At 42.5% G+C, this 21,477-nt stretch overlaps 1 protein-coding gene across 1 annotated transcript; it reads left to right on the top strand.

The window, feature by feature from the left end:
* Positions 1 to 2,486: 2,486 nt before the first annotated feature.
* Positions 2,487 to 15,986, top strand: LOC115104873 (transmembrane protein 200C-like). Its single transcript, XM_029626233.2, has 2 exons — positions 2,487 to 3,307; positions 13,277 to 15,986. The coding sequence occupies exon 2, from the start codon at positions 13,319 to 13,321 to the stop codon at positions 14,936 to 14,938; it is 1,620 nt and encodes a 539-aa protein (XP_029482093.1). The 5' UTR covers positions 2,487 to 3,307; positions 13,277 to 13,318; the 3' UTR covers positions 14,939 to 15,986.
* Positions 15,987 to 21,477: the final 5,491 nt, after the last annotated feature.

Here is a 21,477-nt window from a genome sequence, read left to right as displayed (position 1 = left end):
TTTGGAGAGGTGGGTTTTTAAAAGTAGTAGTACAAATTGTTTGGGTACAGACCTGGATAGTAGGACAGAACTCTGCAGGCTATCTTTACAGTAGATTGCACCACCGCCCCCTTTGGCCGTTCTATCTTGTCTGAAAATGTTGTAGTTAGGGATGGACATTTCAGAATTTCTGGTGGTCTTCCTAAGCCAGGATTCAGACACGGCTAGAAGATCCGGGTTGGCAGAGTGTGCTAAAGCAGTGAATAAAACAAACTTAGGAAGGAGGCTTCTAATGTTAACATGCATGAAACCAAGGCTATTACGGTTACAGAAGTCATCAAAAGAGAGCTCCTGTGGAATAGGAGTGGAGCTAGGCACTGCAGGGCCTGGATTCACCTCTACATCACCAGAGGAACAGAGGTGGAGTAGGATAATGGTACGGCTAAAAGCTATGAGAATTGGTCGTCTATAACGTCCGGAACAGAGAGTAAAGGAGGTTTCTGGGGGCGATGAAATAGCTTCAAGGTATAATGTACAGACAAAGGTGTGGTAGGATGTGAATACAGTGGAGGTAAGCCTAGGTATTGAGTGATGATGAGAGAGATATTGTCTCTAGAAACATCATTGAAACCAGGTGATGTCATCGCATGTGTGGGTGGTGGAACTGAAAGGTTGGATAAGGTATAATGAGCAGGGCTAGAGGCTCTACAGTGAAATAAGCCCATAAATACTAACCAGAACAGCAATGGACAAGGCATATTGACATTAAGGAGAGGCATGCTTAGTCGAGTGATCATAAGGGTCCAGTGAGTAGTGAGGTTGGTTGGGGTCACGGCGATTCAGACAGCTAGCCGGGCCATCGGTAGCAAGCTAGCATAGGCTGGAGATCTGTGTTTAGCCACCTCGTGCGTTTCCGTCGGTAGATTAGTGGGGTTCCGTGTGGTAGAGGGGATCAATCCAAATGGCAAAATAGATATAGTTATAGTGACCCAAGAAAGATTGTCCGATAGACCTATTCAGATAGCAGCCAATAAAACAGCTAACGATTAGCGGGCTGCAGATGGGCGTTCAGGTAACGTCGCGACGGAGGGGCCAGTTGGATAACTCCCTTGGGCAGATAACGTCGGTTGTCCAGTCGTGAAGGCCCGGTGGGGCTCCGCATCGGCAGTAAAACGGGTCCGGATAGGTGATTGTAGCCCAGGAGTGGCTGATGGAACTCTTCAGCTGGCTAGCTCCAGAATAATTGATGTTTGCTCCGGGACCGACGTAAGCCAATAGTCACATGGATAGAAGCTAGCTAGCTGCGAGATCCAGGTGTAAATGTCCAGAGCTTGCGGTTGAAATCCGGGGATATGGAGAGAAAAATAGGTCTGGCGATAACTTTTCGAGCTAAGGGATAGCTGATGACCACAAACCGTGGTTAGCTGAATACTAACGTTAGCCAGTAAACTGGTTAGCTTCTGGATGCTTGAAAATATGGAGAGTGGTACTCAGTAATGTGTTGTATTGGATTTGCCCCAAACATAACACTTTGTATTCAGGACAAAAAGTGAATTGCTTTGTCACAAGTTTTGTGTGTAATGAATAACTTCACCATGCTAAAGGGATATTTAATGTCTGTTTTTTCCCCCCATCTACCAATAGGTGCCCCTCTTTGCAAGGCATTGGAAAACTTCTCTGGTCTTTGTGGTTGAATGTGTTTGAAATTCCCTGCTCAACTGAGAGATCTTATAGATCATGATATGTGTGGGGTACAGAGCTGAGGTAGGAATTCAAAAATCATGTTCAACACTTGTTAAGCACATTTTTACTGTGAACTTATTTAGGCTTGCCATAACAAAGAGGTTGAATACTTACTGACTGAAGGCACTGTTCTGAAGGCAGAATGCACACATTCTGGCCACATTGTTGCGTGTGCATCATGTTCCTGACGTTGTCAGCAAACCCGTTTATAGAAGGCAACATATGAAGTCAATGTTCCTGTAAATGTTTTTAAATATATATCATATGCATTTGATGGATGCATTTCTTTAAGATATATGCTACATCACATAATTACAGAATGAATTCATCAAAATCATAGTGCATGTTGTAGGTAGGCAAGGCATGGTGCTGGGAAATACTCATTACTGATACATAGCCTAACAACTCAGGTGCAATTGTTCATTCAGTAAGATACTTTCTCCACCTGCAGAGAAAATATCCACAAAAACACATTAAATCTGCTTTTATACTTTTTGTACATATTTGCACGAATTGAGTGTGAGATTATGTTGGATCAAAATGTGTACTCCTCATCCCCAGAATCTGTTTGGGAATGAGAAGATATACTATACTGTATGTACAATGCACATTTCTGTTTGGTCTCTGTTATTGGTAAGCCACTAACCTAGCCATTCTTCCCATATAAACATCATTTTTCATTTTAACATTTTGATGGACAGTTAGACCTACCCCACTGGGCACAGACGTCAATTCAACGTCTATTCCACGTTGGTTCAACGTCATTTCATTGATTGAACCAGTGTGTGACCAGTGGGATCAGATTCAATGGCAGAAAATAATTACCGTTGTATCTTGGCATAAATAAGGTGCGCAATTTACAGGTATGTTTTTTTGCAGGATTTTTGGAAGCATATGTGATGCGGCAGATATAGAAGGCTCTGGATAGATTATGTTTCTGGATAGATTATGTTTCTAAAAGGCTCCAGGTGCCTTGCGCATCTTAGTTGGCGTCACTAACAATAGTCCACTGGTCCTACTTCTAGCCGAAAACGTTGGAAAGATCTCACCATACGCGCTCTGACCGCAGCACAGCACGACTGGTCTTCGCTTTCAGCGCACCTGCACATCCAACCATGGATGGGGACTTTATGTTAACGAGAGGATAGTTAAGAACACAATTATTAAAATCCTGCAGAAATTTCAGTCGATGACTGCTGTGGTGGTAGCATAGCAACAACACCCAAGAATCAGAGAAACATCAGCAATCTCACCCACTGCCTTGCAAGCTCAAAACTCTCCGTTAGAAACTCGGCGCGCTGCTCGCTGGAAAGACACTCCCTGGAGAGGAGCGCGAGTACGCCGAATAAAAGGGATACGCTTTTCACCCAGATGGAGGATGACTTGGAAAAGCTTGAGCCTCGATGAAAACTACAGCGCCTAGTGACTGTGACCGGTTGTCCTTGCTGAAGATCGCTAAACCTTTGCCAAAATGGAATTACATGGAATGAACAGAGTTTCCTTTTACGACATGAGATATCCGCGCCCAGGAATCTAAACTTTATTTTAGTGTTTAAGATGTGGTTGTTTTTGCCTGTCTTCTATGGTAAGCTTTTCGTTATAGGTGTTTTGATATGATATTGAAGAACTAGTGCTAGAATAAGCGTCTCATCTGAATTTCATGGAATTTCACTGTGCTTGTTTATGCGTTATACTGTAGATGGCTCCTGTCACGACCGCATAAATTGAACATTATTTAATTGCTCCTGTTCTGTGGTGGTGGTGGGGTTATCTATGCATTGGACCTAATGCATCATATCAATATCTGACCATTCATACATGTCTATCAATACCTGTAATGTTATCATATCCTTGAATAGCCTACTAAACATTAATCAACTGCACTTATGAATACTCAGTTGCCTGTCCATGGACTAGATGAATGAATAATTGACACACGTCATGCGTTTAGATGTGGAGACAGTAAAAACACTGGCCATTGCGCATCTGTTATTATTGCATAGCCTACTCAGAAATCGACGAGCCTAAATAACTGTCCTCGACATTTTTTATGTAGGCTACTGAATAGTTTTTAAATCTTAATTCTGCTACAGTAGACATGTCTGTTCTGTGTTTAGTTTACATTTAAATTCCTATTCAGCATCAAGTGAACATCGTTTAATGGCACAATAGGTGCATTTCTCATCAGTCTGTTTCTGTGGCGTGGTCATAGATATGCCTTGCCATGGGCACCCGAGTGTTCCTCTTAACTGAAACTGTTATCATCATCTGTGTCTGTGTGCCTGCCTCTGTGTCGCTCTCTGTGTGTGTGCGCGCGCGCGTGCGTGCGGGGGGAGGGGGGGCGGTGAAGGTTTAGCAGGGTTTAATGGTTCACTATACATTGTGACTGAAGGCAGTTGAAAGGTAAGAGGGGGCATTCACATAATCAGAAACCTCACTTTTGTTAACAGCAATTTGTAGATCAGTTACCAACTGAGTGTGCTAAACCAGGGCTTCTCTCCCCAAAATTGTTCTGGGACCCCTTTGATAGCAAATTCATAAAGTACCCCTCATAATTCCAACACAACTCGAGTGCAATAAAAAATATATATAGTTTTACTATGATATATGCAGTGGCTGGACGAACCAAGTGTCAGACCCGGGGAAAGAATATTTAAAAGGTCACCTCTTAGCATTGGAGAGAACATTTAGCAGTTTAAGCTAATATCCTTCAATTCTACACATTTTGTCATGGAGCAGAGATTGTTGTTTTTGTAGCATTAAAGCTAATATCCTTCAATTCTACACATTTTGTCATGGAGCAGAGATGGTTGTTTTTGCAGCTTTAAAGCTAATATCCTTCAATTCTACACATTTTGTCATGGAGCAGAGATGGTTGTTTTTGTAGCATGGAGCAGAGATGGTTGTTTTTGTAGCATTAAAGCTAATATCCTTCAATTCTACACATTTTGTCATGGAGCAGAGATTGTTGTTTTTGTAGCATTAAAGCTAATATCCTTCAATTCTACACATTTTGTCATGGAGCAGAGATGGTTGTTTTTGCAGCTTTAAAGCTAATATCCTTCAATTCTACACATTTTGCAATGAGGCAGAGAGAAAACGTTGCAGTTTTTAAGCTTAAATTACAGTGCATTTAAAAAAAAAAACATTTTTGGGGATAGCTTTGAACTACGAAAATGTATAATTGCTGGATTACAGTAATATCCCTGTGAACCTTCCAGACCCATGTTGCCCAGGGTTAACAACATAATAGTACATTGTATTCCACACTTTAAACTTATTAAACACTCCCTTTGTCAATAGTTGTTTAATCTGTTAGTAATATTCATGTAAATTATCATTTTTTATCTGGCCATGGAGCCCCTGCAGTACTTCCCCTGCACTAAACTCGTCATTATAACGCTGATTATGTAATCAATTATTCAAATGTGCTTCAGTTGTCTGTTGAAATTGCCTTTTGAACATAAACAAGAATATTAGGATTATGTTTGGAAAACAGCTGACATTGAAATCTTATGATTCTATAACCTGCTAAATAGTTATAAATTGGTGCAATGTCAATGCATGGTTATCAAATGTTCTCCTAATTGTATGGTAAATAGAATTCTGATAAGATAGGCAATTGTGTTTGGTCATTGCCTTAGGGATCATAAGTAAAAGCATGTTGAACATCCCTCAGATAAACAGAAAGCACATACACAGATAAAGAATTCAGAGAAACAGGTTTCTTCCTATTCTACAACACAGGTTGTGACACTTCACCTCCCCATCACAATGACTCCTGTAGAACCCCAGGGCATGTTTCAGCATGCTCCTGTAACAGAGGTGGTTTGGTGACCTTAGCTTTCCTTAGACCTGAAGAGTTGCTCTGGGTCAGACATTAGCTGGCAAATGTGCTTTTCTGGCACACAGGAGATCCGGGATTTGAACCACCAACAGACAAGCAGAGTCCAGGAACCGAAATATGGAGTGTTGAGAGGTTTCTAGTCTGATAGAGCTTGATACTTCACCACTATGAGGATGGATAGAGCTGTGGACCTATTGTGACCCTGACGCACGGCACCAAATGGAGAAGGATGTTCATAGAATTAGTTTGAGGGCACAGTACAGTAGTCTCTGTGTTCGTCAGAGGGGGATGATACCATAGTGATACATCTACTGTATCCAACTCTATTGAGGAGACATGGTAGAAAGACCAATATACTGCAGTAGAAAAGCTGAGGGCTGTCGAGGTATGTTGCTATTTATGAAGAGATGGAGGATAAGAGGTGTGTTGGTGGTTATGTCTATCTGTGAAGAGGAGTTTAGGGGTGGTTATGTCTATCTGTGAAGAGGAGTTTAGAGGTGGGTATAAATAGCCTTAAATAAACTGTACATACTGTATATACACACACTACTGTTCAAAAGTTTGGGGTCACTTAGAAATGTCTTTTTTTTTTTTAAAGAAAAGCAATTTTTTGGTCCATTAAAATAACATCAAATTGATCAGAAATACCATGTAGACATTCTTAATGTTGTAAATGACTATTGTAGCTGGAAATGGCACATTTGTTAATGGAAAATCTACATAGGCGTACAGAGGCCCATTATCAGCAACCATCACTCCTGTGTTCCAATGGCATGTTGTGTTAGGTAATCCAAGTTTATAATTTTAAAAGGATAATTGATTATTAGAAAATCCTTTTGCAATTATGTTAGCACAGCTGAAAACGGTTTTCTGATTGAAGAAGCAATAAAACTGTCCTTCTTTAGACGAGTTGAGTATCTGGAGCATCAGCATTTATGTGTTCGATTACAGGCTCAAAATGGCCAGAAACAAAAGCACTTTCTTCTGAAACTCGTCAGTCTATTTATGTTCCGAGAAATGATGGCTATTCCAATGCGAGAAATTGCCAAGAAACTGAAGATCTTGTACAACACTGTGTACTACTCCCTTCACAGATTAGCGCAAACTGTCTCTAACCAGAATAGAAAGAGGAGTGGGAGGCCTCGGTGCACAACTGAGCAAGAGGACAAGTACATTAGAGTGTCTAGTTTGAGAAACAGACGCCTCACATGTCCTCAACTGGCAGCTTCATTAAATAGTACCCGCAAAACACCAGTCTCAACTTCAACAGTGAAGAGGCAACTCCGGGATGCTGGCCTTCTAGGCAGAGTTGCAAAGAAAAAGCCATATATCACTGGCCAATAAAGAGAAAAGATTAAGATGGGCAAAATAACACAGACACTGGACAGAGGAAGATTGGAAAAAAGTGTTATGGACAGACTAATCTAAGTATGAGGTGTTCGGATCACAAAGAACATTCGTGAGATGCAGAAAAAATGAAAAGATGCTGGAGCAATGCTTGACACCATCTGTCAAGCCTGGTGGAGGCAATGTGATGGTCTGGGGGTGCTTTGGTGATGGTATAGTTTGAGATTTGTACAGGGTAAAAGGGATCTTGAAGAAGGAAGATTATCACTCCTATTTGCAACACCATGCCATACCCCTTGGACAGCGCTGAATTGGAGCCAATTTCCTCATACAACAGGACAATGACCCAAAGCACAGCTCCAAACTATGCAAGAACTATTTAGGGAAGAAGCAGTCAGCTGGTATTCTGTCTATAATGGAGTGGCCAGCACAATCACCGGATCTTAACCCTATTTGGCTGTTGTGGGAGCAGCTTGACTGTATGGTATGTAAGAAGTGCCCATCATGCCGATCCATCTTGTGGGAGGTGCTTCAGGAAGCATGGGGTGAAATCTCTTCAGATTACCTCAACAAATTGACAACTAGAATGACAAAGGTCTGCAAGGCTGTAATTGCTGCAAATGGAGGATTCTTTGACAAAAGCAAAGTTTGAAGGACACAATTATTATTTAAATTAAAAATCATTGTTTATAACCTTGTCAACATCTTGACTATATTTCCTATTCCTTTTGCAACTAATTTCATGGAAAACAAGGACATTTCTAAGTGACCCCAAACTTTTGAACGGTAGTGTATATAGATATATATATAAAAATATGTTGAAGGCTCCTAAGGTGTGCTGGAGAGACAGGTAGAGAATGTGCCCAGGAGGTCGGCAGAATCAAAGGAGCAACTCAATTGCACCTCGTTGCTATTGCCACATCACCAGAATGTCATTGTTACTTTTAGCCTGTTAACTTTCCCTGAGTCATTGAAATCTACCACAGCCTAAGTGAGTCCACGCCGGCGCTGATCATTCATTTCAACACTTCAGTGGCCATTTCTGAGATCATCATGTGTATGTACTAGTACTGAGATATTCATGTGTATGTACTAGTACTGAGATCATCATGTGTATGTACTAGTACTGAGATCATCATGTGTATGTACTAGTACTGAGATCTTCATGTGTATGTACCATTTCTGAGATCTTCATGTGTATGTACTAGTACTGAGATCATCATGTGTATGTACTAGTACTGAGATCTTCATGTGTATGTACTAGTACTGAGATCATCATGTGTATGTACTAGTACTGAGATCATCATGTGTATGTACTAGTACTGAGATCATCATGTGTATGTACTAGTACTGAGATCATCATGTGTATGTACTAGTACTGAGATCATCATGTGTATGTACTAGTACTGAGATCATCATGTGTATGTACTAGTACTGAGATCATCATGTGTATGTACTAGTACTGAGATCATCATGTGTATGTACTATTTCACCATGCTTATGTACCAGTCCTGGGAGAACAGAGGAGAGATCAAGTTATGATGCCGTTGTTATAGAGTCATTCAAGGTTTATGATGGACAGATGTATCCAATGGTTACTACTGCCTCAGTGTGCCTCTATAGCCCTGAGAATGTGTGTGAAGCCAGGCCGCCGTACGGCAGGAATCAACGGTTATCTACTCTCTTATTTTACATTAAGCATAGAATAGGTCCCTCGTGTGTGTGTGTGTGTGTGTGTGTGTGTGTGTGTGTGTGTGTGTGTGTGTGTGTGTGTGTGTGTGTGTGTGTGTGTGTGTGTGTGTGTGTGTGTGTGTGTGTGTGTGTGTGTGTGTGTGTGTGTGTGAGTGAGTGAGTGAGTGAGTGAGTGAGTGAGTGAGTGAGTGAGTGAGTGAGTGAGTGAGTGAGTGAGTGAGTGAGTGAGTGAGTGAGTGAGTGAGTGAGTGAGTGAGTGAGTGAGTGAGTGAGTGAGAGAGTGCGTGTGACACTGAGGTTACATGTCAGCTTACAGTTCAAAGGTTAATTCATCGATCCATAAACTATCCATAAATGCCTTATCGACTTCACAGGAGGATGACAATACAACCCTGTTATGCTTCGGTTCCTCAATACATTTTGCTGCCCACAGTGCATGTCCAATTATTTCTTTGGTAAATGTACAATATATTTAATCAGGAGTCAGGGGTTGTGTTGATATTTTCTTGCATGGTTCTTAATTTAACTGACATGATGTATCTTTTTAGTCACACCAGTTTTAGTTTGAATTTCAATCAAACCCCCACTGCAGAAGGCACACTCCATGAAAAACACAATGCACGTAATGTCTTATTTGAAATAGGGGTTTTAACATAAAATAAAGCTATGTTACTTTCCACAATGCAGGTTTAATTACATCCCAGAAAAAATTGGTTGACTTGTTTTGTAGCTTTTATTTAGCTCAAAGTTGGCAACTCTAACTGCGTTAACAAGTATATACGTAATTGATTGCTACTTCATGCTCTCTCTAATGATTGGCCACTGCCAGTGATAATTAAAAATGGCAACGATGCCCTGTAAAAAAGCAAATCGCTACTGGACATTCTTCTTCCTCCTGACAGAGAACCCATGTTCTTTACACCATCTAGCATCCTTCAACAAAAGAGGAGAAATACTTGTCATTTTTCTTTGAAGCAGACAGCAATTCAGTTGGATATCAGAGAAGAAATATATTGCCAGGAGTAAAACTGTACTATAATTCATATAACACGGTGATCCATCAATAGCCAATGATTCTGGCCGAGACAAATCCATTTCAGCTAGCTGTGGGCGTTCATCTGGGGTTGCCTTGGATTCCACTTGGCATTTTGCAGAGGCTGCCATCCACACCCGCCCTCAATAATGCGCTTGACATTATGGTCAAGACTGAATTATCCTGTGGTATGAAATAGGATTTACTGAGGGTTATTGTGACGTGAAAGAGCAAGAGCAGAAAATAACTGGTGATGTGAATGTGGTGAAGGGTTACAGTACATTAGTTAATGGATTGACACAATACCCAGCTTGATCACACTGCTTTAGCTACACCCCTAGGGACCAGGCAATAGTGGCTCACACACATACCCCCCTACAATGAACAAAGCATGCCTTCAACCTTACTGTATATTTTCCCTATTGTAAGATGTAGGCCTATGCCTTTATGCAGTCCATTCATTAGTCTAAGTGAGAGAAATGCTCAGGCAACAATGGTTTAATTAGACCTGCAACTGGACAGTACATTTGTCATCACAAATGAAGAATTATAGCTGTAATATATAACTAGGAGGCTATTCCTGGCCAAATGTCACCGGCCAAATGTCAGCACTGTCTGTTCTCTCTCTCTCCCTGCTGATTTAGGATTGATGGATATTTACATTTTATGGCTTACCCCCCCCCCCTCCTGTGTGCTCTACACTTGCAAGCTACGCATAAAACAAAATGGATTTAAATATTACTGCCATTCACCGGTAATGGCGCCAATCTGATCAAACTCACTGGACAGTTCCTTGTCCTCATCATTTGTGAGCTGTCAGTGAGTTGCGAGAAAAAAAGCTGTTTTTCCCCCCAATGCTGACATTGAAGCGATCATATGAAGCTAAATGAGCTAGCCTACACACAGCTAGCCATTTTTAATTGGACTGACCTTCTATGATCAAGGGTTAATGCAAAAAGGCCAACACAAACACTTGTGCCTGCCTGAAATTGTTAGCTACCAGCTAGCTTCTTATCTCCTCCATCCACTAGTCGCTATGCTAGCTGTGTGTAGCAGTCTCAGCTGGGTGGATGCCGCGTGCAAGGGTACAGTCCTGAAAGTGCTCCTGTGGGCCCAGCAGCCATTTGGCTTGTCTCTTTGAATTATCTCTGACACCAGGTGCTTCTTTCTGCTCCGTCTGTTTGCCAGCCAGGGGAGTATTAAAATAGGCTTAGTTTTCACCCAGGAGCTTGTTTTTTTATTAGCCCTCTAAAGAGCTGTTTCCTCTTAAGTCTTTATTATTAAGGTACACTTTACCAAATGATCATATGTCAGGGATGTGGTGTGTTTTTATTTCTCTCACAATTTTTTGTAAGATAATAATTTTATGATAGAGGATGAGCAATCAAAAATATTTTGTGTTGCACATGCAGGGTGTATTGCACAATTGAATTATTTATTTGTGATTGATTTATTGAACCCTTATATCTTGGTTTGTTTTTTCGTGGACTATTGATCATTAGTTACACTGAAGCCATTGTTCCAATGTCATAACTGGTAGCCATCAATAATCAGCTGTGTCTGTGAGCTAACGAAACACCTGGGAGCAGAGGGAAGTGGGTATGTAACACATTGGGGATGTGTGGAACTTACTCCTCAGCCGGAAGTGTCCCCACTTGCGCCAGCGTATAGCTAGCTTTTCGCATGGCGCCGACTGGTGAGATGCTTCAGGAGGGCGGTCACCTGTGCTAGCAAGGCAGAGGTCCTGGGTTTGAGCCTCGTGTGAGCCGAATCAGGAGGAAGCGGTACTTGCTAAGCAAGCAGCGCAACATCCTTAAGAGTGGTGCCGTGGTCGGGATATACAGTTGCACTCAGCTCAACACTAGGGGTCGCTGTTGAGTAAATATGAGGCTACTGTCTGTTTCACGCCATGAGAGAGTCACTCGCTCCAGCTGGTAAGTGCACTGCGCACCAATCTCCATGCATCTCAATTAACATTTGTGGTCAAGATTTAGGTCTTGGACTATGTATCAGAATATGCCCTCCTGGGGTGGTAGATGTGCCAGTGTTGTGGAGAATCATGCTTCGACTGGCTCTTCCGAGTAGTCAGCAGAGTAGTCAGAGAGCAGAGAGAATATTTTTAACGACTCCCACAGATGGTAAAGCTCTTTGTATCAAAGTGTATCAGACTCACATCCAGGTCAGATGGGCTAGGTCTGCCGAGACAGCAGCAGCCATGTCTGAGTGTCCTCTCCTCTCTCACTCCTCTCTGGTTTAGGCGAGGAGATCTTTAGTCACCTTCTTCAATGGAGAGCTGCTTGGCTGCTTCAAGGTGGTGCATTAGCTCGCCGTATGTGTACCATCATCACTCATTGTACAATAACATCAATAGAATCTCAATCTTGTAACACAACACTCTTTAGACGACCTTTACAGGCACATTGCTGGTCACTGGATGCTTTTACTAATCTCCTTATCTGCCTTTATCTCAAGGGGATTTTCCTCCTCTCATTGTTTAGGTATTGGCATTGTTTTTGGTATCGCTATAGATAGTGACGATATACCTAGTTCAAAGTTTTAAAACTTGTCCGGCCCAATGGGGCGGCAGGTAGCCTAGTGGTTAGAGTGTTGGACCAGTAACCGAAAGGTTGCTGGATTGAATCCCCGAGCTGACAAGGTAAAAATCTGTCGTTCTGCCTCTGAACAAGGCAGTTAACCCATTGTTCCCCCGGTAGGCCATCATTGTAAATAAGAATTTGTTCTGACTTGCCTAGTTAAAGGTTAAATAGAAATAATCATTCAACTCCAGGAGTCCCCCAAGGTTTAGTCTCAAATCCGTTCCTGATGTGCTGTGCATAGCAAGAGCCAGCAAGTACACTGCACACACTGTGAAGACTTTTAAGGGACAGTCTTCTTCCTGTATTCAGTGTTTTCTATAGGGTGATCATGATTCTCTATGCAGCTTAGTAACGGTGCTACCTGGCGTTTCTGCTCTCTCGCCCCTTACATTAGAAAGAGGAGTGGTGTGGCAATGTTGGATGGCCAGTTGTTTTCATTCTTCATAGTCCGCTAGGCTTTAAGATGTGTGTATTTATATCCCCTGTTGATCTTAGAACAGTGTATTGTGAAGCCACAGAATGTCTACCTCGCCTGCTCTGCCATGCCGCCTTGTCATTTTGGTGCATTCACCCCAGAGCATGTGTGTGTGCGTGTGTGTGTGTGTGTCCAGACTTGTGTGTGCACATGAATTTCTGTTACTCTGTTCCCTGTGCTGTGGCAGAAATGTCATCACTCCCACACATCTTGAGCTGTCACCCAGTGAGCAAGTGCCTCTGGGAAACAGGCTTCACTTTGCATTGATTCTTATTGTTTCCCTCCTCCTTCATCCTGAAAGAGCAGAACTTAGCATATTTCACTGGGATGATCTAAATTAGTCAGAGCACAGCAGAGGTGTAGCTCTATTCAACTGAATAAGACTGGCAAATTCAGCAGTGCATTAACTATTATGGACTGCTTGAGTATCATGATCGATATTGTTAATCTAGAGCTATTATCAAACCTTTCTTCTTTCTCTCCCTGCCTATCTCTCACTCTTCCCCTCCTCTCTTCCTCCCCCCTTTATCTCTCCCCCTCCACCTCTCTCTCTCTGGCCTCAGGATGAGTGAGTGAGCCGACCGTCCATCCGTTGCATCCCAACCATGATCGCCACCGGAGGCCTGCTGCGGATCAACAGGAGGCAGGACTCACTGCGCTCCAAGAGCCGCGCCGAGAACAAGCGCAAGAGGAAAGCCAAGAAGAAGCAGAAGAACGAGGTGGTGGTGGTCAAGGGCAAGCTGAATCTATGCTCCATCTCGGGGGTAGTGGCGGCCATTGGGATTCTGATCCTACTGGTGGGCATTTCCATGGCCATACTGGGCTACTGGCCTAGGGAGAGCCCACTATACCCTGCACCGCGCCATACCCAAAGGATTTACGACAAGAAGGAAGAGTCAAGGCTGACAGGCAACTGGACAAACAACGCAAAGGTTGGATTTCACATGGATAGGGATTTGGTCAGTAACAATCGTTCCAACGGCACAGGTTTAGAGCAGCCTCCTATGGGCTTCCTGGCCAAGTTCTTGGATAATTACCTGTACTCAGACAAGCTGAAGGTGTTCGGGCCCCTCATCATGGGCATTGGCATCTTTCTGTTCATCTGCGCCAACGCGGTGCTGCACGAGAACCGCGACAAGAAGACCAAAGTCATCAACCTGAGGGACATCTACTCCACAGTCATCGACATCCACAGCTTGCGGACTAAGGAGAACACGCCGCTCAATGGCTTTGTGAATTATGTGCAGTCCAAAGGGGTGGAAGGGAACCCTAGTGCTGCGTATACCGCAGCCCTGCTGGCCAAAGGAACCTGGCCCTCAGGGGGCTCGCCGGATGAGGGCAGTCGGGGCCCCTCCAGATGCCACTCCCTGACCAGGTCAAGGGTCTCGTCACTCGAGAGGCAGACGTTCACCGACACAGTCTACACTATCTCCAGACACAGCGGGACCGGCCAGCAGAGCAGCCCTATTCCCATCCCCAAACAGTGGGAGACCAAGACAATAGTGGCCTCCTCGGTCAACACCTTCACTCTCCCCATGACCAATCCCAACCACCGGGCCAACCAGCACCAGCGCAGGCCCTCGGCCAAAGCAGAGGCAGGCAGGAGGCTGTGCGACTCTGGGGAGGAAGACGACGAGGCTCGGGTGGGGTACGTAGTTCCAGAAACCACCACTCAGGCCAAGGTAGAGACTTTGCGGACGGCCATGTTCTTGCCTCAAGACTCGGTAGAAGTATACAAGAGCAGTGGTAGCCTCCAGGGGGCGCCGCAGGGCTCCCAGGTGCAGCTACTCCCCTCTTCCCCCACCGGACACAGAGTGACAGGCTCCCACCTGTCCCTCAGTGCACTGACGGAATACTCCAGGTCCATCGACCTGGGAATCACTCCATCCACCCCCACCGATTGGAAAGTGGAACGTTCTCGGCGACTCAGCTGCCCTCGCCTAGAAGTACTGGGAGGCGGTGGGTACATCAAACTGGGCAAACTAGGGGGGGAGTCATTTGAGTCAAGGGAGTCATGTGAGATGACTGCCTTCAGCCAAGTGACCTCAGAGGAGGCTCTGGCTAAGTGTCAGAGGGAAGGAGGAGAAGCCAATGAACAGGAGATCAGTTCCGGGGAACGACAGGACAGGGGCTCAAGGCGATACTCAAACAAAGATAAACTTTTTATGATCTCTCAGTCAGACTCCGTTTTGGATGATGAGGAGGTGGAGAGCACAGACATATGATTGGACGATTGCTGATTAGATAATTGCTGATTGGTGGATTACTGAATGGTGTAATGAGTTTACTTGAACAAAATGAACACGGGATAACTGGCAGGGTGTTGGTCAAAGACACCTGACAACAGGCTCAAGCAATTATGACTATTACAACAAACTGTATAGGATCTGAAATCTAGAGTATCTTGCTGGTCATTGCAAATGCAATTATCGATACGTGACCAAAAAACCGAACATGGTCTTTGGTGGGCTATGAAAAGTGAAGACTGTGTGTGAGTAGTATTTTGTCAAGCGTTTGTTTGCGTAGGTTGGAAGCATCGCGCCCAACAGAATGAGTTTCACAGCAAAAAGATAACATTAACCAAAAAGGGCCCGTTTTTAAATGGTGACTGTACAGATACTGTACCATCCACTTGATGTAATAGTTTATATAATGTGTAGAAATATAATTGTGGCTGTTCCACCCACTGTCACTACTGATACTGTAGTAGTATATTGATTGAGAGTTGCTGTCTCAACAGCATGTATTTTATACTGCAATGTCCTTACACAGTTTTTGTCAGTTGCCAGAGGAAGGTTTGAATTCAAACTTGAATAGCAATACATAATTGACCATCTCTGTTTGCTTGTGGGTAATCACAGTGTTGGCATATTTGCCAGTCTCTTAAAATTCTCTGAACAAGACATATGTTATTGTTTAGTTTTTTAGAACAGTTTTGACTTGCTTGTTAAGGAATCTATATCTTTGCCATCGCTATTGCCTGAGGGAAACTGAGAACCACACACTGACTAGCACAATTCACAGCACAATACTTGTATCTCGGTACAAGTAGCATAACTACCTTACCACAAGTAACCATCTGTGTAGAAAACAAATATCAAATCAATGTTATCCTGTGCAAAAGCAGCTGGGTTGTTTTTGTAGTTGGTTGTTGTTCAATGACAAACCTGCAGTATGTATTGTATTCCAATTGTTGCTGGTTACCATGGTCAAGTCAAACATGCCATGGTCGTCCTATGGGTCAATCAGTCTTCAAATAAACATACGAAGCTGCCTCATTATCTGTATCATCTGTAATTAGTGACCTTCTGACATTCTGTCAATCAAGTTATCAACCCAAAGGTGTGAGAAGACAGTCTCCAAAGAAGAGAGAGAGAGAGAGAGAGAGAGAGAGAGAGAGAACATGAAAGATGGAGCATGAAAGAGAGTAGAGTGTAAGTGAAACCCATTTGGTATAGAATTCTGGTTCTTGGGAGTCAGGAGAGCGAGGTTTCCATATGTTTATGGGGAGAAGGAGCTTAATATAGACAGAAAAAAAGGCAGCGTGTATTTCATTACAAGCAAACTAATTCCTTGTGTTTTAGTGTTTTAGTGCCAATCGTCAAGCTGTCGGCGTCTTATGTAAACGTGGCCACTCAGTTTTATGAATGATCATTATGGATGGAATGTAACTTTCCTGTGGGTAGGACACCTAACGTTTCTTCACTGCAGTCTTTCCAGGGTCTTTGAACATGTATTCATTTACTATAGTTCATGGGAATCCTAGAGCAACATAAATTCAACCCTGAAACGGATTATACACACTGAACCCATTTATGCTGCCAAATTCTGACTTGACTTCTCTCCTTTTCTTTTAACCTGTCTGACCTTTCTCTCAGCCAGCCAAGGCAGATGTATGAAGGCTTGAAGTTTATTTTTTCTCTCTCCGCTCTCACTCTATGGCCTGCAGTGAGCTCTGAATCTTTCAACATCTCTTTTAAACCCTCCGCCTCTAACTCACATATCACAAAACTCTTCCTTATTCTCAATGTCATAGCATCGCCTATTCCCTTATGGTTCAGTTTAAACTGGGTTTCTCATCAATGTTTAATTACTACTTCTAATTAACAGTGGAGATGCTCAGTTGTCTTCCAACGGCAGTGCACTTGGTATAGTCAGTCTCCTGTTCCTCTCTTCAGGTGATATGTACTTGGTGTAGTCAGTCTCCTGTTCCTCTCTTCAGGTGACGGCTTCCCTCTATTCTTCCCTTAGAGTTTTTCAGCTGACGTGGCGATTCTTTGCTCATTAAGATAATGAGCTGTGAGTCCTCTTGACAATTGTTTTTAAAGTGAGCCTACTTACAACAACTTCTCAGTGATGTCTAGCATTAATACCAATTTGAAGACCAAATCCAATGCCATAGAGTGTAGACCGATGGCATATAGGCTTCTTCTCATGGAAGAGAAATACATTCCTCATGTTACATTTTTATCTCAACCGTAGGCTTATTGCCACCCCTTTTCAACATCCTTTCCCTGGCCCCGTTTATGTTCAGATAAGATATACAAACAAAAATACTTCATCTTAATGTTCACCAGGGACAGCACACAAGTAATCCTTACTATATTGTATTCATTAAACATACTATTCCGAATTTGTACTACATTTCCTTCGAGAATCTCTACATCTGAATTGATTTGACACTGATAAAAGCGGCACATCTATCCCACGTTCAGCTCGTCTCAGAAAATTTGACGTGACGCAATGAGAGTATCGACAGTCACATTGTCTTACATCCCGTCTCTTCAGGAACATCTGATCTAAATGACAGATCGTCTGACATGCCACTGACATGCCAAATCAAGTTTACTGCACTTGTTGTAAATGACATTGAGGATCTGCTTGGACCATCAAAATGTTATAGACGTTTTATCATCATAGCAGCCACATCGAGCTGAAAAAATAAAATAAGCCTGGATTCCTCATGTTGACAGTATTAGGAAAGCCTGGTAAACATTTGCATTCAACTATTTAGTGTCAGTGACTCAGAGGAAATCAAGTCTGAATAAATTAGGAAGCATGAATATATTACAGTATGATCACATGACTTACTGTAAGGTAGGCTCTGAGCCCCAGATATGGGTCTGATTGGGTATGTAACCCTGTTTTCCAGTGGTAGGCCCGCCTGTCATATGTTTGTAGGCCAAGACAACTTTAATAACAGCAGAACGGTTCACTAAGTGGGCATTTCCACCCACACCAGGGTGTTGTTAGTGTTTATGTTAATAGAACATTTTTTTCGGGGAACTGTGTTACCATCAGGAATGTGACACTTAAGACTTCGGGCGAGTAGAATCAACAACCTATGCATCATCAGAACAGTCGCTTAGTGAGAAAGTGTTAACCATGGAAGGAGTTAGCCCATGTTCACCTTTGAAAGGAAAAGGGGTTAGATGCAGAGTGATGTTTCTGCTTGGATTATGTAACGACAGATGCCGTTTATATAACACGCCCAAACATCTAGCAGCATCTCTCTGTACCTCTCTCTCTCCCTGTCACCATCACTTGCGCATCAGTGCAGCGCAACAGCTCGTAGGTCTGTCCAAGCACAGCTTACAGCTTCCATTTTCGGAGGTGAAAAAGCCGTTCAGCATCCCACACATTAACTTGAATAACAATCAGTGAGCCGGGACGCCCCCTCCCCCCAGGTCCACAAATAAGATATATGACTCCTCGTCTTAGTCATACCCAGCTCCATTACTGTATAACCCATATCAATGTGACAAGGTGTGCGCACAGAATGACATGTGGACATCTAATGATGTGAGTCACATGTGGCCTAGTAATTGGGAGGTAAAGCATGACATTTTGAGATCACCTCATGACCATGCATTGGCTGCTGTATCAAATGGCTGTGTAGGCTCCGATAAATACACAATGCCGTCTTTTTGCACCATCTAGTGGTATGTTAAAAAATATATGATTTTTTTCATGCAGCCCTTTAAGTGGGCCTACTATATATTCCCAAACTGCTGTCATGTTGTCATCTTTACCTTTAAAACGCTCATGGATAATAGTATTTGTGTGTGTGTGTGTGTGTGTGTGTGTGTGTGTGTGTGTGTGTGTGTGTGTGTGTGTGTGTGTGTGTGTGTGTGTGTGTGCGTAATGATAATTTTACTTTCATTTGCATGTGTTTGATGCATTCATACTTTTCCAGCCATTAAAGTGAGCCAATCCTCCCCAGTCAAAGACAGTAAATTGAATTATTTTCATTGATGTGAATTACAAATAAAAAACAAAAAAGAAGTTGGTACTAGTACTAGTTGCCCTAATGGCTAGTTGTGACTTTTGAAAATAAGTGTCTCTTTATTTTTTTCATTTAATGGCCTACTACATAAAATACTAGCAACATTCTGTCCTAACACATAAAATACGAGTGACACTCTGTCCTAACACATAAAATACTAGCAACACTCTATCCTAACAATTAAAATACTAGCAACACTGTTCTAACACATAAAATACTAGCAACACTGTCCTAACACATAAAATACTAGCAACACTGTCCTAACACAAAATACTGTCTAACTAACACATAAAATAAAATACTAGCAACACTGTCCTAACACATAAAATACTAGCAACACTGTCCTAACACAAAATACTAGCGACACTCTGTCCTAACAATTAAAATACTAGCAACACTGTTCTAACACATAAAATACTAGCAACACTCTGTCCTAACACATAAAATACTAGCAACACTGTCCTAACACATAAGATATTAGCAACACTCTGTCCTAACAAATAAAAAACGAGCAACACTGCCCTAACACATAAAATACTAGCTTCAACCTGTCCTAATACAAAATACAAGCCACACTCTGTCCTAACACATAATATGAGAGCAACACTGTCCTAACACATACAATACTAAACACTCTGTCCTAACACATAATATGCAAGCAACACTGTCCTAACACATACAATACTAGCAACAATCTGTCCTAACACATAAAATACTAGCGATACTCTGTCCTAACAAATACTAGCAACACTCTGTCCTAACACATATGCGAGCAATACTGTCCTAACGCATAAAATACTAGCAACAATCTGTCCTAACACATAAAATACTAGCAACACTCTGTCCTAACACATAAAATACTAGCAATACTCTGTCCTAACACATAAAATACGGGCCGCACCCTGTTGTAATACAGAAAATACTAGCCACACCCTGTCTGTAACGCTCGTCGTTGGAATGAGGTGAGGACCAAAGTGCAGCGTGGTAAGTGTTCATCATTATATTTATTAAACACAGAACACAAAACTAAATAACAAAGGAGAACGAAACTAAACAGTTCTGTAAGGTGACAGACACATAACAGAAAACAATCACCCACACCACACAGGTGGGAAAAGGCTACCTAAGTATGATTCTCAATCAGAGACAACTAACGACACCTGCCTCTGATTGAGAACCATACCAGGCCAAACACAAAACCACAACATAGAAAAAAGAACATAGACAACCCACCCAACTCACGCCCTGACCATAATAAAACAAAGACATAACAAAAGAACTAAGGTCAGAACGTGACACTGTCCTAATGCATAAAATACTAGCCGCACCCTGTCCTAACGCATAAAATACTAACTGTGTAAGGGATGCGTAATCGGTGGCAGGGAAGTCAGACGCAGGAGAGCAGAACTTGGTAATAGCCGGAGCAGTTTAATAGCAAAACCCACGGCATAAAAATAACAAGATAATTGGGTACAAAAACCCGCAGCGCACCAAACACGGAGATACAATAAACAATGCCACACAAAGACATGGGAGAAACAGAGGGTTAAATACATGACAAATGATTGAGGAAATTGAAACCAGGTGTGAGGAAAAACAAGATAAAACACATGGAAAATGAAAAGTGGATCGATGATGGCTAGAAGACCGGCGACGCTGACCGCCGCCCGAACAAGGAGGACCCGACTTCCGCGGAATTCGTGACAAATTACACCCTTTACTAACGCAGAAAATACTAGCAACACTCTGTCCTAACACATAAAATACCAACTTCACCCTGTCCTAACACATAAAATACCAACTTCACCCTGTCCTAACGCATAAAATACCAACTTCACCCTGTCCTAACGCATAAAATACTAACTGAACGCTTTTCTAACGCAGAAAATACTAGCAACACTCTGTCCTAACACATAAAATACCAACTTCACCCTGTCCTAACGCATAAAATACTAACTGAACGCTTTCCTAACGCAGAAAATACTAGCAACACTCTGTCCTAACACATAAAATACCAACTTCACCCTGTCCTAACGCATAAAATACTAACTGAACGCTTTCCTAACGCAGAAAATACTAGCAACACTCTGTCCTAACACATAAAATACCAACTTCACCCTGTCCTAACGCATAAAATACTAACTGAACGCTTTCCTAACGCAGAAAATACTAGCAACACTCTGTCCTAACACATAAAATACCAACTTCACCCTGTCCTAACGCATAAAATACTAACTGAACGCTTTCCTAACGCAGAAAATACTAGCAACACTCTGTCCTAACACAAAAAAAACAAGCAACACTCTGTCCTAACACATAAATTACTGTCACGACTTCCCCCGAAGTCGGTCCCTCTCCTTGTTCTAGCCATCGCCGATCCACCTTTCATTTTCCATTTGTTTTTTCTTGTCTTCCCACACACCTGGTTTCAATTCCATCAATTCCATGTTGTGTATTTAACCCTGTGTTCCGCCCCCC

Source organism: Oncorhynchus nerka, linkage group LG22, assembly GCF_034236695.1.
Source record: "Oncorhynchus nerka isolate Pitt River linkage group LG22, Oner_Uvic_2.0, whole genome shotgun sequence".
Classification (NCBI taxonomy): Eukaryota; Metazoa; Chordata; class Actinopteri; order Salmoniformes; family Salmonidae; genus Oncorhynchus; species Oncorhynchus nerka.
Note: the sequence above shows the minus strand (reverse complement) of the source record. Positions and strands in the feature narration are given on the sequence as shown.

What these genes read in the sequence shown, in the direction of transcription:
- LOC115104873 (XM_029626233.2), top strand. Translation starts at nt 13,319, where the DNA reads ATGATCGCCACCGGAGGCCTGCTGCGGATCAACAGGAGGCAGGACTCA.